Source organism: Xyrauchen texanus, chromosome 22 (genome assembly GCF_025860055.1).
Source record: "Xyrauchen texanus isolate HMW12.3.18 chromosome 22, RBS_HiC_50CHRs, whole genome shotgun sequence".
NCBI lineage: Eukaryota > Metazoa > Chordata > Actinopteri > Cypriniformes > Catostomidae > Xyrauchen > Xyrauchen texanus.
The window spans coordinates 1,447,656-1,465,155 of NC_068297.1; the positions used below are offsets into that span (position 1 = coordinate 1,447,656).

At 41.8% G+C, this 17,500-nt stretch overlaps 1 protein-coding gene across 1 annotated transcript in view; it reads right to left on the reverse strand.

The window, feature by feature from the left end:
• Nucleotides 1-17,500, reverse strand: part of LOC127662371 (1-phosphatidylinositol 4,5-bisphosphate phosphodiesterase beta-2-like) — a 49,158-nt gene that overhangs the window by 2,947 nt on the left and 28,711 nt on the right. Inside the window, exons 22-30 of the mRNA XM_052153504.1 lie at nt 14,992-15,095; nt 14,829-14,885; nt 14,548-14,626; nt 13,852-14,340; nt 7,420-7,597; nt 7,174-7,300; nt 4,797-4,861; nt 862-885; nt 692-737 (exon numbers count right to left, since the gene is read on the reverse strand). Coding sequence (XP_052009464.1) covers nt 692-737; nt 862-885; nt 4,797-4,861; nt 7,174-7,300; nt 7,420-7,597; nt 13,852-14,340; nt 14,548-14,626; nt 14,829-14,885; nt 14,992-15,095 — 1,169 coding nt within the window. The remainder of the gene's footprint in view (nt 1-691; nt 738-861; nt 886-4,796; nt 4,862-7,173; nt 7,301-7,419; nt 7,598-13,851; nt 14,341-14,547; nt 14,627-14,828; nt 14,886-14,991; nt 15,096-17,500) is intronic.

Consider the following 17,500-nt stretch of genomic DNA (forward strand, 5'->3'; position numbering starts at 1 on the left):
CTCGTGATCGCTATAATGTGGTTCTCGCTCTTGTTGGGGTGTGTGGTGAGTGACTCCAGCCAGGTCTCCTTAGCAACCAAATTGGCCCGGTTGCTAGGGAGGGTAGAGTCACATGGGGTAACCTCCTCGTGATCGCTATAATGTGGTTCTCGCTCTCGGTGGGGCGTGTGGTGAGTGACTCCAGCCAGGTTTAATTTGTTTTTGTTATTTCAGGTGACTAAAATTAAATGTCATTTCAGTCACAGTAAAGCTGACAAAAATGAATTAATTTGATATGACGAAATCTCAAAATCAATTTAAAGGGAATTTTCGTCAAAGGGTAAAAATGATGACTTACATAAAAATATTTGCTTTTGTGTGAAAACAGGTTTGGGACGATACGAGGGTCAGAAACCTGTGATAGAATTGTTGTATTTGGATGAACTAAAACACATTTCCTCTTAAACCGAGTTTCTGAATTAGTGTACCAGCAAAAGAAATAAAGAAATGTGAATGAATTTGATTAGTCATCAGACGTGACTGAGCCAGAACGCACATGTTTCTATCTTTCACATTATAAATGTCATGGTTACAGGCTCTCGTCTCAATCGAGCTCTCTCTCCTTCCGTTGCCGCCCGTCTACCTGCCATGTTCACTCACACACTGGAAAACAACTGTAAAAGAGGTCCTGAGTTCATCTGCTGTGTCTTACCTGAGTGTCACTGTCAAGCTGATCAGAACTTTTGCTCTTCTTCATTCTGAAATACAGAAATATCAGGATTTGACGCTTGATTAAACGTCTGATGTGAAATAAAAATGCTGTCCAGTTTTGCATTCAAATAGTTCAAATAAATTGTCTGTGTGTGTTGATGTGTGTCTCACTTTCCCCTCTTCTTTTTCATCTCACTGAGAAAACAAAATAAAAATCAGATTGTTACACCAGTGTCACAAATAAACTTTTCATTATGATGCAATATATATAAAACTATTTACAGATGAAGTCAGACGTTTACATACACTTAGGTTGAAGTCTTTAAAACACATTTTTAACATATTAGCAAACTATTGATTTGGCAAGTCTTTAGGACATCTACTTTGTGCATTTCTCAAAAAAAAAAATTACAGACCGATTTCGTCACTTTTAATTGACTATAATCACAATTCCAGTGGGTCTGAAGTTTACATACACTAAGTTAACTGTGTCTTTAAGCAGCTTGGAAAATTCCAGAAAATGATGTCAAGCCTTTAGACAAGTAGCCAGTTAGCTTCTGATAAGCTAATTGGCTAATTAGAGTTCATTGTGGATGTATTTTAAGGCATACCTTCAAACCTCGTGCCTCTTTGCTTGACACCATGGATCAAATCAAAAGAAATCAGCCAATAACTCAGAAAAAAATTTGTGGACCTTCACAAGTCTGGTTCATCCTTGGGAGCAATTTCCGAATGCCTGAAGGTGCCACGTTCATCTGAACAAACAATAGTACACAAGTATAAACACCATGTGACCACACAGTCTCCTAGAGATGAACGTAGTTTGGTGCAAAAGTGCAAATCAATCCCAGAACAACAGCAAAGGACCTTGTGAAGATGCTGGAGGAAACAGGTGGACGAGTATCTAGATCCACAGCAAAATGAGTCCAATATGGACATCACCTGAAAGGTGCTCAGCAAGGAAGAAGCCGCTGCTCCAAAACCACCATAAAAAAGCCAGACTACAGTTTGCAAGTGCAAATGGGACAAAGATCTTACTTTTGGAGAAATGTCCTCTGGTCTGATGAAACAAAATGGCCATATGACCATTGTTATGTTTGGAGGAAAAAGGGTGAGGCTTGCAAGCCAAAGAACACCATCCCAACCGTGAAGCATGGAGACGGCAGCATCATGTTGTGGGGGTGCTTTGCTGCAGGAGGGACGGGTGCACTTCACTAAATAGATGACATCATGAGGAAGGACATTTATGTGCATATATTGAAGCAGCATCTCAAGACATCAGACAGGAAGTTAAAGCTCGGTCGCAAATGGGTCTTCCAAATGGACAATGACCCCAAGCGTTCCTCCACAGCTGTGGTTAAATGGCTTAAGGACACAAAGTCAAGATATTGGAGTGGCATCACAAAGCCCAGAAGATTTGTGGGCTGAACTGAAAAAGCGTGTGCGAGCAAGGAGGCCGACAAACCTGACTCAGTTACACCAGTTATGTCTGGAGGACAGGGACAAAATTCCAGCAACTTATTGTGAGAAGCTTGTGGAAGGTTACCCAAAAAATGTGACCCAAGTTAAACAATTTAAAGGCAATGATGCCAAATACTAACAGTGTATATAAACTTCTGACCCACTGGGAATGTGATGGATGAAATAAATGAATAATTCTCTCGACTATTATTCTGACATTTCACATCCTTAAAATAAAGTCATGATCCTAACTGACCTAAAACAGGGAATGTTTTCTACCATTAAATGCCAGGAATTGTGAAAAACTGAGTTTAAATGTATTTGGCGAAGGTGCATGTAAACTTCTGACTTCAACTGTAATAATGTGCAAAACTAGCATTAAAATAACTATTAAGAATTACTCTATATACAGTATCTGATATTTTTTATTGCTTTTTTTATTATTATTTACACACACAAAGCTCTGATCCATTAACTGAATTAAAACACTAATTAAACAAAACTTATATATGCGCGTGCACTCACACACACACACTCACACACACACTCACACACACTCACACACACACACACACACACACACACACACACACACACACACACACACACACTCACACACACACTCACACACACTCACACACACACACACTCACTCACACTCGCACACACTCACACACACACACACACACACACACACACACACTCACACACACACTCACTCACACACACACACACACTCACTCACACACACACTCACTCACACACTCACTCACACTCGCACACACTCACACTCACACACACACACACACACACATGTTGTGTTTCCATGTTTTATGGGGACTTTCCATAGACATAATGGTTTTTATACTGTACAAACTTTATATTCTATCCCCTAAACCTAACCCTACCCCTAAACCTAACCCTCACAGAAAACTTTCTGCATTTTTACATTTTCAAAAAACATAATTTAGTATGATTTATAAGCTGTTTTCCTCATGGGGACCGACAAAATGTCCCCACAAGGTCAAACATTTCGGGTTTTACTATCCTTATGGGGACATTTGGTCCCCACAAAGTGATAAATACACACTCACAGAGACACACACACACACACACACACACACGCTCACACACACACACTCACACACACACACACACACACTCACTCACTCACTCACACTCGCACACACTCACACTCACACACACACACACACACTCACACACACACACACTCACTCACACACACACACACACACACACTCACACACACTCACTCACACACACACTCACACTCGCACACACTCACACTCACACACACACACACACACACACACACACACACACACACTCGCACACACTCACACTCACACACTCACTCACTCACTCACTCACACTCGCACACACTCACACTCACACTCACACACACACTCACACACACACACACACACACACACACACACACACACACACTCGCACACACTCACACTCACACACTCACTCACTCACTCACTCACACTCGCACACACTCACACTCACACACACACACACACACACACACACACACACACACTCGCACACACTCACACTCACACACACACTCACTCACACACTCACTCACTCACTCACTCACACTCGCACACACTCACACTCACACACACACACACACATACAAACACTCGCACACACTCACACTCACACACACACTCACTCACACACTCACTCACTCACTCACTCACTCACACTCGCACACACTCACACTCACACACACACACACACACACACACTCACACACACACACACACTCACTCACACACACACTCACTCACACACACACACACTCACACACACACACACTCACTCACACACACACTCACTCACACATACACTCACACTCAAACTCGCACACACACACACACACACACACACACACACACACACCTCACTCACTCACTCACTCACTCACTCACACTCGCACACACACACTCACATACTCATCACACACTCGCACACTCGCACACACACACACTCATTCACTCACTCACACTCGCACACACACTCACACTCACACACACACTCACTCACACACACACTCACTCACACTCACACACACACACTCACTCACTCACTCACACTCGCACACTCACTCACTCACACACACACTCACACTCGCACACACACACACTCACTCACTCACTCACACACACACACACTCACTCACTCACTCACACACACACACACACTCACTGACACTCGCACACACACACTCACTCACTCACTCACTCACTCACACTCGCACACACACTCACTCACTCACTCACTCACTCACACTCGCACACACACACACACACACACTCACTCACACTCGCACACACACACTCACTCACTCACTCACTCACTCACACTCGCACACACACTCACTCACTCACACTCACACTCACTCACACACACACACACACACACACACACACTCCACTCACTCACTCACTCACACTCACTCACACACACACACACACACACACACACACTCACTCACTCACTCACTCACTCACACTCGCACACACACTCACTCACACACACACTCACTCACTCACACACTCACACACTCACTCCCACACAATAACACACTCACACACACACACACACACCTGCTGAGTGTCTTCAGTTCACTGCTGTGTTTCTCTGCGGCTATCTCCAGGAGTTTGGTCAAGCGCTGTCACACAGGAAATACAGAACAGGAAACAGGAAGTGTCACTTACACATATGAACAGAATGCATCAGCTGGACTTTAGAGCCGGTCTGTGCTGTGGTGAGCAGCCATGCAAAACCAAACCAACACCTGCACTTCCTGTCAGTCCCAAGAAGAAATACCCAGTCGAGTTTCATGATTTTATGCCCTTCTCTGCCCATTTCCTGTTTGTATTTTCCAACTTAGAATTTTTGAACTTTGAAAATGTAATATATTTAATAAAGGAAAAGTATTATTATGTTGACTTTACAAAGCAACATACGTTTCTTCTATTCTAAAAACTGGGTTTAGGATGTTTGTTTTTTAAAATACCAAAATTTCAAACACTAACTCGCCCAAGAGCATTCAAGCTACATTCACTAAACATGGCACAGACCTTCAGAATGTTCTGAAATAGTGTGCTTTGTCTTTTCTAACTGCTCGGACTTATAGTTTTCCAGTAGCTGATGATCAACAAATCGCAAATATCCCATAGACTTATTAATGGATTAATGGAATGTTCAAATGGACCAATGGAATCATCGTTAATTTAAACGACAACATCAAAGAAATTCAAATGTAAACAAACCCACAGAAGGCCTTTGATCTGATTTATATTTCTCTCATTCTCCCTCTCCTACTCTCTCTCTCTCTCTCTCTCTCTCTCTCTCTCTCTCTCTCTCTCTCTCTCTCTCTCTCTCTCTCTCTCTCTATCTCTCTCTCCCTCTCTATCTCTCTCTGTCGCTATCTCTCTCTCTCTCCCTCTCATCTGATGGTTTATCTGTGACTAGCTGTGTTTGAAAATTCTGTGAAGACAAAAGTGACACTCCGTCGCTTCCGTCAGATGTTAAATGTCGAACGCTTCTATGTGTTAAAGAAACCTTTGGGACTGAAACTACACTTCGAAAATTCATACACTGCACGCCTGAGCACATAGTACATTACTACATAGTGCATAGTGTGTAGTGTGCCGTTTGGGACACAGCTATAGTTTGTGTTAGCATTTAACAAAATGTATATTATTATTTCACTTTTAAAGTCAAAGGTTTTAAAACTTCTGTGGTGGCTTCAGCCTCAATCACCATTTTTCTAAAAAAATCTATTTTTTTTTTAGCATACAACAATTGTGGATGCAATAAATCTTTATATTTCGCACACTATTTAGGATGCACAATATGCAAATTGGGATGCAGGATAAATCAATGTCATTTAGATGTTACAGCATGAGATGAATCTGCTAAATCAACATGCTTATTAAGGAAATCGATATGTTGCTTCCAAAATTTAATGTGCCCTGAAATTCTGATGCATTACTAACAAGCACTCAGGGCTGGACGGGGACGAGAAATCGGCCCGGGATTTAACATAGCGACTTGCCCAAAATTTGAACAGGGTGGGCGGCTGTTCGCTGTCCGTTTCTGCATATCGCGGCGCCGTTTTGTGGTCCGTACTGCATAACGCGGCGGGTCATTTGAGCTTATCGCGGCCCGTTTCGCGGCCGACCCAACGGCCCGCTCGGTTCTCAAGTTGGCCAGTCGGCCCACCGCGAAAATCCCCGGTATGCCAGATTACCAGTCCAGCCCTGCAAGCACTACTATTAGTATTACTACCACAGTATATATTATCACCACTAACATCTCCCATCAGACATTTTTGCATCAATTCCAATGCAACATTTCCTGTGGAGCGACTGATTGCGTTACGATAATAACTCACGGTGAGTGTTATAATTCTGACAAAAAAATTACCATTTTACTCTTGGGTGAAGGTTTAATATAATATACCTTCCTGTTGACTATATTACATCATTTACAACAACGTAATTCAACTCGCTTTTGGCGCCACCCTGTGGACATTTCACATTTCATTGCCCATATGTTCTAAAACACTTCCAGCTTCGGCCGGTGGGGACCAGCTTCAACTGAAGAGCTTTCAACGTTTTACCACAGAGTGATCGGTGTGGGTATAATGTATGCAAAGAGGCTAGCTTTAGTCTTAGCAGAGATCCGTTTTGAAAGGCCTGCGGTCGATATGAGTGTGAGAGTGTGCTGTGGGTCTGGTCAGGTTTACTCTCTCAGAAAAGCACATGATTGACCTCTGATCCATGCAGATCAACTGACTACAGAGAGCAACAGAGTGCTGATGGGTAATCAATACCTGGAAAGGATTTTGGCTCACGGACAGCGGGAAACCCTCGACTTCACCTGGCTGTGACTGTTGCGTTTACATGCTAATGAAACTTTATTCAAGTTTAGTGTATGTTCAGGCAGTTGAAGAGAGTTATTGAGTTGTTTTACCTCAGTATTTTGTTGCTCTTTTTTCATCTTCAGTTGATCATTCTGCTCCACAAGCAGAGCTCTGAGATCAGACTTGAGTTTCTCTTTGAGTTCAGTGATCTGCTCAGCTGGATCTGAACCCTCTGTCCTGTACAATCAAACACAACAACTAAACATCATCACTAAATTAAAGATCAACCCTCACAACATATACATGAACCACAGGACTGATCTACTACAGCTGTATTTTGTTTGTGTTGTTTTTACTTCTTGCCCAAATTCTTCTTCTTCAAGGCTTTAAGCTGCTCGTTGAACTTCTGCGTCAGGACTTCATGTTTCTTCTGAAACTTCTTCTCCGTGTCTTTGAGGTCTTTCTCTTGTTTCTTGGTGACCTTCAGGAAGTTCTTATGCTGCTGTAGTTCTTCATATGTCACACTTGGTGGATCTGAAATGAGACTTTACAGTGAGCTCTAGTCAAACAAACACATTACATTAAATAACTTATTTAAGATTATTACAGCTCAATCTAACTAATAAGAGCATTTTAATGATCATAACTACCCACCCACTAACTAACTTACTAACTCACACACTCACTCACTCAGATAATGTTTTCATCATTAGTAAGTAACTAACTCAATCATTTTATTCATCATATTCATCATAACCAACCTGATCATTTAGATCTTCTTATTTAGTAATGATTTATTCTTCTTAACTCACTCACTCACTCACTCAGATAATTGTATTCATCATTAGTTAGTAAGTAACTAACTATCTAATAAGATTATTTTATTAATCATATGCATCATAACTAACCAACCAACCAGATCATATTATTCATCATAACTAACTCACTCACTCACATCATTTTATTCATCATTAGTAACTAACTAACTAAATATTAAGATAATTTTATTCATAATATTCATCATAACCAACGAACAAATTAACCAACCAACCAGATCATTTTATTCAAACTAACTGACTAACTATCTAACTGACTAACTGACTGACTAACTAACTGACTGACTAACTAACTGACTAACTGACTGACTAACTAACTGACTGACTAACTGACTGTCTGACTGACTGACTAACTGACTGACTAACTAACTGACTGACTAACTGACTGACTAACTGACTAACTGACTGACTAACTAACTGACTGACTAACTGACTGACTAACTGACTAACTGACTGACTGACTGACTAACTAACTAACTGACTGACTAACTGACTGACTAACTAACTAACTGACTGACTGACTGACTAACTAACTGAATGACTAACTGACTAACTGACTGACTAACTAACTGACTGATTAACTAACTAACTGACTGACTAACTGACTGACTGACTGACAGACTGACTAGCTAACAGACTAACTAACTGACTAACTGACTGAATGACTAACTGACTGACTGTCTAACTGACTGACTGACTGACTAACTGACTGTCTGACTGACTAACTGACTAACTGACTGACTGTCTGACTGACTAACTGACTGACTGTCTGTCTAACTGACTGACTGACTAACTGACTGACTGTCTAACTGACCGACTGACTGTCTGACTGACTCAACTGACTGACTGTCTAACTGACTGACTGACTGTCTGTCTAACTGACTGACTGACTGTCTGACTGACTAACTGACTGACTGTCTAACTGACTGACTAACTAACTGACTAACTAACTGACTGACTGACTGTCTGACTGACTAACTGACTGACTGTCTGACTGACTAACTGACTGACTGTCTAACTGACTGACTGACTGACTGACTGTCTAACTGACTGACTGACTGTCTGACTGACTAACTGACTGACTGTCTATCTAACTGACTAACTAACTGACTGACTGACTGTCTGACTGACTAACTGACTGACTGTCTGACTGACTAACTGACTGACTGTCTAACTGACTGACTGACTGTCTGACTGATTAACTGACTGACTGTCTAACTGACTGACTGACTGACTGACTAACTGACTAACTGACTGACTGTCTGACTGACTAACTACTAGGGATATGCCTGAAATCGAATACCTTATTTGGAAAGGCACGTATAATGACTTCAAAATGAATAACGAATTCATCTGAATAATGGAAAAAATATACAGACGAATGATCATCCAACAAGCACAGGTATAAAGCCATATTTTAAATAAACATATCGAAAATGACAAAGCAATGATGAGTCTATGAAGCCAATATTACTGCAGTGTAAACCTATGAATGAAAATGCGCTTGTTAGATGTCTGTAATATGCAAACTGTGAATCGAGAGCTGCGCATCATATCACAAACGGGTCATTCCTAGAATTCAGTGACATTCTGGCTATTCAAACTAACTGACTAACTATCTAACTGACTAACTGACTGACTAACTAACTGACTGACTAACTAACTGACTAACTGACTAACTGACTGACTGACTGACTGACTGTCTGACTGACTGACTAACTAATTAACTGACTGACTAACTAACTAACTAACTAACTGACTGACTAACTAACTGACTGACTAACTGACTGACTAACTGACTAACTAACTGACTGACTAACTGACTGACTAACTAACTGACTGACTAACTAACTGACTGACTGACTGACTAACTAACTGAATGACTAACTGACTGACTAACTAACTGACTGATTAACTAACTAACTGACTGACTGACTGACAGACTGACTAGCTAACAGACTAACTAACTGACTAACTGACTGAATGACTAACTGACTGACTGTCTAACTGACTGACTGACTAACTAACTGACTGTCTGACTGACTAACTGACTAACTGACTGACTGTCTGACTGACTAACTGACTGACTGTCTGTCTAACTGACTGACTGACTAACTGACTGACTGTCTAACTGACTGACTGACTGTCTGACTGTCTGACTGACTGACTGTCTAACTGACTGACTGACTGTCTGTCTAACTGACTGACTGACTGTCTGACTGACTAACTGACTGACTGTCTAACTGACTGACTAACTAACTGACTAACTAACTGACTGACTGACTGACTGTCTGACTGACTAACTGACTGACTGTCTAACTGACTGACTGACTGACTGTCTAACTGACTGACTGACTGTCTGACTGACTAACTGACTGACTGTCTAACTGACTGACTGACTGTCTGACTGACTAACTGACTGACTGTCTAACTGACTGACTGACTGTCTGTCTAACTGACTGACTGACTGTCTGACTGACTAACTGACTGACTGTCTAACTGACTGACTAACTAACTGACTAACTAACTGACTGACTGACTGTCTGACTGACTAACTGACTGACTGACTGACTAGCTAACAGACTAACTAACTGACTAACTGACTGAATGACTAACTGACTGACTGACTAACTGACTGACTGACTGACTAGCTAACAGACTAACTAACTGACTAACTGACTGAATGACTAACTGACTGACTGACTAACTAACTGACTGACTAACTGACTGACTAACTGACTAACTGACTGACTGACTGACTAACTAACTAACTGACTGACTAACTGACTGACTAACTAACTAACTGACTGACTAACTGACTGACTAACTAACTAACTGACTGACTGACTGACTAACTAACTGAATGACTAACTGACTAACTGACTGACTAACTAACTGACTGATTAACTAACTAACTGACTGACTAACTGACTGACTGACTGACAGACTGACTAGCTAACAGACTAACTAACTGACTAACTGACTGAATGACTAACTGACTGACTGTCTAACTGACTGACTGACTGACTAACTGACTGTCTGACTGACTAACTGACTAACTGACTGACTGTCTGACTGACTAACTGACTGACTGTCTGTCTAACTGACTGACTGACTAACTGACTGACTGTCTAACTGACCGACTGACTGTCTGACTGACTAACTGACTGACTGTCTAACTGACTGACTGACTGTCTGTCTAACTGACTGACTGACTGTCTGACTGACTAACTGACTGACTGTCTAACTGACTGACTAACTAACTGACTAACTAACTGACTGACTGACTGTCTGACTGACTAACTGACTGACTGTCTGACTGACTAACTGACTGACTGTCTAACTGACTGACTGACTGACTGACTGTCTAACTGACTGACTGACTGTCTGACTGACTAACTGACTGACTGTCTATCTAACTGACTAACTAACTGACTGACTGACTGTCTGACTGACTAACTGACTGACTGTCTGACTGACTAACTGACTGACTGTCTGACTGACTGACTGACTGTCTGACTGATTAACTGACTGACTGTCTAACTGACTGACTGACTGACTGACTAACTGACTAACTGACTGACTGTCTGACTGACTAACTACTAGGGATATGCCTGAAATCGAATACCTTATTTGGAAAGGCACGTATAATGACTTCAAAATGAATAACGAATTCATCTGAATAATGGAAAAAATATACAGACGAATGATCATCCAACAAGCACAGGTATAAAGCCATATTTTAAATAAACATATCGAAAATGACAAAGCAATGATGAGTCTATGAAGCCAATATTACTGCAGTGTAAACCTATGAATGAAAATGCGCTTGTTAGATGTCTGTAATATGCAAACTGTGAATCGAGAGCTGCGCATCATATCACAAACGGGTCATTCCTAGAATTCAGTGACATTCTGGCTATTCAAACTAACTGACTAACTATCTAACTGACTAACTGACTGACTAACTAACTGACTGACTAACTAACTGACTAACTGACTAACTGACTGACTGACTGACTGACTGTCTGACTGACTGACTAACTAATTAACTGACTGACTAACTCAACTAACTAACTGACTGACTAACTAACTGACTGACTAACTGACTGACTAACTGACTAACTAACTGACTGACTAACTGACTGACTAACTAACTGACTGACTAACTAACTGACTGACTGACTGACTAACTAACTGAATGACTAACTGACTGACTAACTAACTGACTGATTAACTAACTAACTGACTGACTGACTGACAGACTGACTAGCTAACAGACTAACTAACTGACTAACTGACTGAATGACTAACTGACTGACTGTCTAACTGACTGACTGACTAACTAACTGACTGTCTGACTGACTAACTGACTAACTGACTGACTGTCTGACTGACTAACTGACTGACTGTCTGTCTAACTGACTGACTGACTAACTGACTGACTGTCTAACTGACTGACTGACTGTCTGACTGTCTGACTGACTGACTGTCTAACTGACTGACTGACTGTCTGTCTAACTGACTGACTGACTGTCTGACTGACTAACTGACTGACTGTCTAACTGACTGACTAACTAACTGACTAACTAACTGACTGACTGACTGACTGTCTGACTGACTAACTGACTGACTGTCTGACTGACTAACTGACTGACTGTCTGACTAACTGACTGACTGTCTAACTGACTGACTGACTGACTGTCTAACTGACTGACTGACTGTCTGACTGACTAACTGACTGACTGTCTAACTGACTGACTGACTGTCTGACTGACTAACTGACTGACTGTCTAACTGACTGACTGACTGTCTGTCTAACTGACTGACTGACTGTCTGACTGACTAACTGACTGACTGTCTAACTGACTGACTAACTAACTGACTAACTAACTGACTGACTGACTGTCTGACTGACTAACTGACTGACTGACTGTCTGACTGACTAACTGACTGACTGTCTGACTGACTAACTGACTGACTGTCTAACTGACTGACTGACTGACTGTCTAACTGACTGACTGACTGTCTGACTGACTAACTGACTGACTGTCTATCTAACTGACTAACTAACTGACTGACTGACTGTCTGACTGACTAACTGACTGACTGTCTGACTGACTAACTGACTGACTGTCTAACTGACTGACTGACTGTCTGACTGATTAACTGACTGACTGTCTAACTGACTGACTGACTGACTGACTAACTGACTAACTGACTGACTGTCTGACTGACTAACTACTAGGGATATGCCTGAAATCGAATACCTTATTTGGAAAGGCACGTATAATGACTTCAAAATGAATAACGAATTCATCTGAATAATGGAAAAAATATACAGACGAATGATCATCCAACAAGCACAGGTATAAAGCCATATTTTAAATAAACATATCGAAAATGACAAAGCAATGATGAGTCTATGAAGCCAATATTACTGCAGTGTAAACCTATGAATGAAAATGCGCTTGTTAGATGTCTGTAATATGCAAACTGTGAATCGAGAGCTGCGCATCATATCACAAACGGGTCATTCCTAGAATTCAGTGACATTCTGGCTTTGAAACTTTTGAAAAATAAAATGTTTGTTCATTACAGGGACATATTAAAGATTGTATTAGTAGTAATGGTCAAGATAAATGACAAACAAATTCAGATGTCCATTCAGTTAAACGGGCAGCATCATGGTGGTACAGATACAGATAATGGCTTCGCTGCACACTCCTTCCTAACCTAACTAAATAACCAAACAAAAACATTTTATTCATATTTTCTTTACTGTATAATACAATGAGACCATCATTATTTACCATGGCAACCACCATTATCACCATAGTAACGACTTTATTACCTATAGAATTTTGGTGGTTACCATGATTTTGGTATTTGGGTGTTTTATGATTCTAACGATTTTCTAAATATTTACTTGACAATGTGAACAGGCCTCACCTGACGGATCTGACGGGGTTTCCTCACTGGTTTTGTCTGCAGGACTGGACTCTGTGGTCACATTATTATCTTCAGCTGAAGCAGACTCTTCTGGTTTCTCTTCTGCTTGTGGTTCAGGTTGAGGTGTTTCTGTTGCTGGTTCTGGTTCTGGTTCTGGCGTTGGTTCAGGTTTAGGTGGTTCTGGGGATGGTTCTGGTTCAGGCTTAGGTGGTTCTGGGGCTGGTTCTGGTTCAGGCTTAGGTGGTTCTGGGGCTGGTTCTGGTTCAGGTTTAGGTGGTTCTGGGGCTGGTTCTGGTTCAGGCTTAGTTGGTTCTGGTGCTGGTTCTGGTTCAGTCTTAGTTGGTTCTGGGGCTGGTTCTGGTTCAGGGTTAGGTGGTTCTGGGGATGGTTCTTGTTCAGGCTTAGTTGGTTCTGGAGTTGGAGCAGGGCCTGGTTCTGGTTTTTCCTCTGGTGCAACACCGCCCTCTGCTGGACTCTCAGCATTTGGTTCTAATAATACAAGAAAAAGAAAGAAGACAATTATCATTCATATCACATCAATAATACATAATATTATATGCACAGTACAGTATCGTTTAATACCATACTTTGATATTTTTGGCACCATATTCATACTGTGTATCATGGCATCTAATACCACCAGGGCACAGATGGCAACAAGTTAGTAAGGGATTATAGCAGGTCAGGGTTACTTACCTGCGACAGGTGCCGGCGTGGCAGCTGGTGGAGCTCCAGCCGCAGCAGGTAACTCATATTCACTTACATATGTTGAACTCTAGAACCAAGATTACAGCGAGAACTTTACGAGATAACATTTGCCATATTTTAATGTTTTGTAGACTGTACATCAATCAGACTGCCTGCACTTCATAGTGCACTAACGTCTGTCTAGTATGATTGAATATATATGGTATCATATATGTGTATGATTAAATCTTAATCTATAATCAAAGATATAAACCGTCTTTTAACTGTACCTCAGTGTTCGGTGGCTTAGTAGTCTTCACAGGATTGAAAAGTGCATCTGTGAAATCTAGTGTGAAGTCACAGAAGAGTATGTTTGATGTTGTATTAGTCTTAAATAAATGCATATGTGCTGCATGAATGTAAACGTGTGCTTATAAGACAGTGAGAGTACCAGCTGAAAGCAGCAGGGATGTAGTCCTTGACTTCAATGTGCACAAACACAGACGGAAGCATGAGCTGCATATTACTCTCACTGCGTAAACAAATGTGCTGGAAACCTGTAAGTAAAACACAGAAATGACTGAGCTTGGCAGTTTCAATCACAAGCCACTTTCCTTGTAATGACAACAGAAACTTGGACATTCTGAATAAGATCTCATTTTGTGACTAATATACGGTCAGAATGAGAACAAGTGAATGTTCCTGTTGGGGTTAACGATGCTTTTAAATATGAAGGTTCCAATTACAGTTTTTTTTATTCGCTTTGGTACTATTTTCACAAGTAAGGTGTACATTTTCAAAAGTCTTAGTGCTAATATCACAACAGATCATCAAAAGTGCACTTTTTTCAAATATTTCATCATGTTTTCAATTGTGTTAGTACAATTCACAAAATCACAAAGTATCCTTTTCACAACACAAAATAAGTGTTTCATCTACATTATTGTTTCATTCACAGTAACTGCCTTTCATAAAGCTCTTACTATCAAACTTTTGATTTGCATCTCTTTTGTTCAGTTTAATACATTTGTCTATTATTTAATCCAACTGATCTTAATGGTTAATCAATTAATCATTTGGTAAACCTATAGATTTTCATTTCAGCAATATACAGTATATGGATTTTGAGAACTACAGAAATAAAATGTGTGTTTGTATGAACATTTACGTAAATTACGTGTAACCACACATGATGAATACTCGTTATTGCTAATTGATTTCACATAGTGGTAACCACAATTGGCCACTATATACTGTAAAAGTGGGGGTGTAAACACTGGCATTTTCTTTCAACATGGAGCAGGATAGACAGCATGGAATAGGAAGAGCTCGTGGACAAGGGATCCGTCAGAGAGGTCAGAGAGGTGGGCATGGGCTAGGTCAGAGAGGTCAGAGAGGTGGGCATGGGCTAGGTCAGAGAGGTCAGAGAGGTGGGCATTGGCTAGGTCAGAGAGGTCAGAGAGGTGGGCATGGGCTAGGTCAGAGAGGTCAGAGAGGTGGGCATGGGCTAGGTCAGAGAGGTCAGAGAGGTCAGAGAGGTGGGCATGGGCTAGGTCAGAGAGGTCAGAGAGGTGGGCATGGGCTAGGTCAGAGAGGTCAGAGAGGTGGGCATGGGCTAGGTCAGAGAGGTCAGAGAGGTGGGCATGGGCTAGGTCAGAGAGGTGGGCATGGGCTAGGGTCAGAGAGGTCAGAGAGGTGGGCATTGGCTAGGTCAGAGAGGTCAGAGAGGTCAGAGAGGTGGGCATGGGCTAGGTCAGAGAGGTCAGAGAGGTGGGCATGGGCTAGGTCAGAGAGGTCAGAGAGGTGGGCATTGGCTAGGTCAGAGAGGTCAGAGAGGTGGGCATGGGCTAGGTCAGAGAGGTGGGCATGGGCTAGGTCAGAGAGGTCAGAGAGGTGGGCATTGGCTAGGTCAGAGAGGTCAGAGAGGTCAGAGAGGTGGGCATGGGCTAGGTCAGAGAGGTCAGAGAGGTGGGCATGGGCTAGGTCAGAGAGGTGGGCATGGGCTAGGTCAGAGAGGTCAGAGAGGTGGGCATGGGGCCCGTCAAAGGGTTGGTCATCAGAGAGAGGGAGGCAGAACTGTTGTCTCTAATGAAGTCCGGGCCATCATCGTTGATCATGTGGTGAACCGAGGCCGTACTATGGCAGAGGCTGCCAGATTAGTTGATCCAACTCTAAAAAGATCAACTGTCAATTCTATCATCCGTACTTTTCGCCAAGAAAACCGGTAAGTGTGGAGGATGTATACTATATTACATTTACAGTAAATTGTAATGCATGTAAATTCATCAGACATGTTACAGTATTGGTACAGTATGATTTATTGACAGTATACTCTTTTATGCTTAGAATTGACAGAAAACCCCATAGTGGTGGCCGTGGCCGTGTGCTGACCGACCAGCAAGAGAGGGCAGTGGTGGAAATGGTGAGGGCCAGGAATGATATACGGCTGTCAGAAATAAAGCAGGCAATTGAGGAGAACAATGACACCTTTACCAATGTGGCATCCATCAGCCTACCAACAGTAGGCCACCTTTTAAAGAGGCACCAGGTATCAATGAAACAAATTTACCTGGTGCCTTTTGAGAGAAACAATGACCGGGTGAAACAACTAACGGCTGAGTATGTTCAGGTACAGCACTATATATTGTATTATTTGATGCATCACTTACGTCATATGTATATTGGAACAACACTGTAAAAAGAACTAACCAAAATATATTTTTTAGACGGTTATGGTGCTTGACGCTGATGTGAACCATCACAAGTACATTATTGTTGATGAAGCCGGCTTTATCCTGGCCAAAACCCGTCGCCGTGGACGGAACATCATCGGCCAACGGGCCACTGTCCAAGTGCCTGGACAACGTGGAGGAAACATCTCCATGTGCGCAGCTATCTCTGAAGATGGTGTCGTAGGACGTAGGCCATTACTTGGTTCCTATAATGCTGCACATCTTATTGA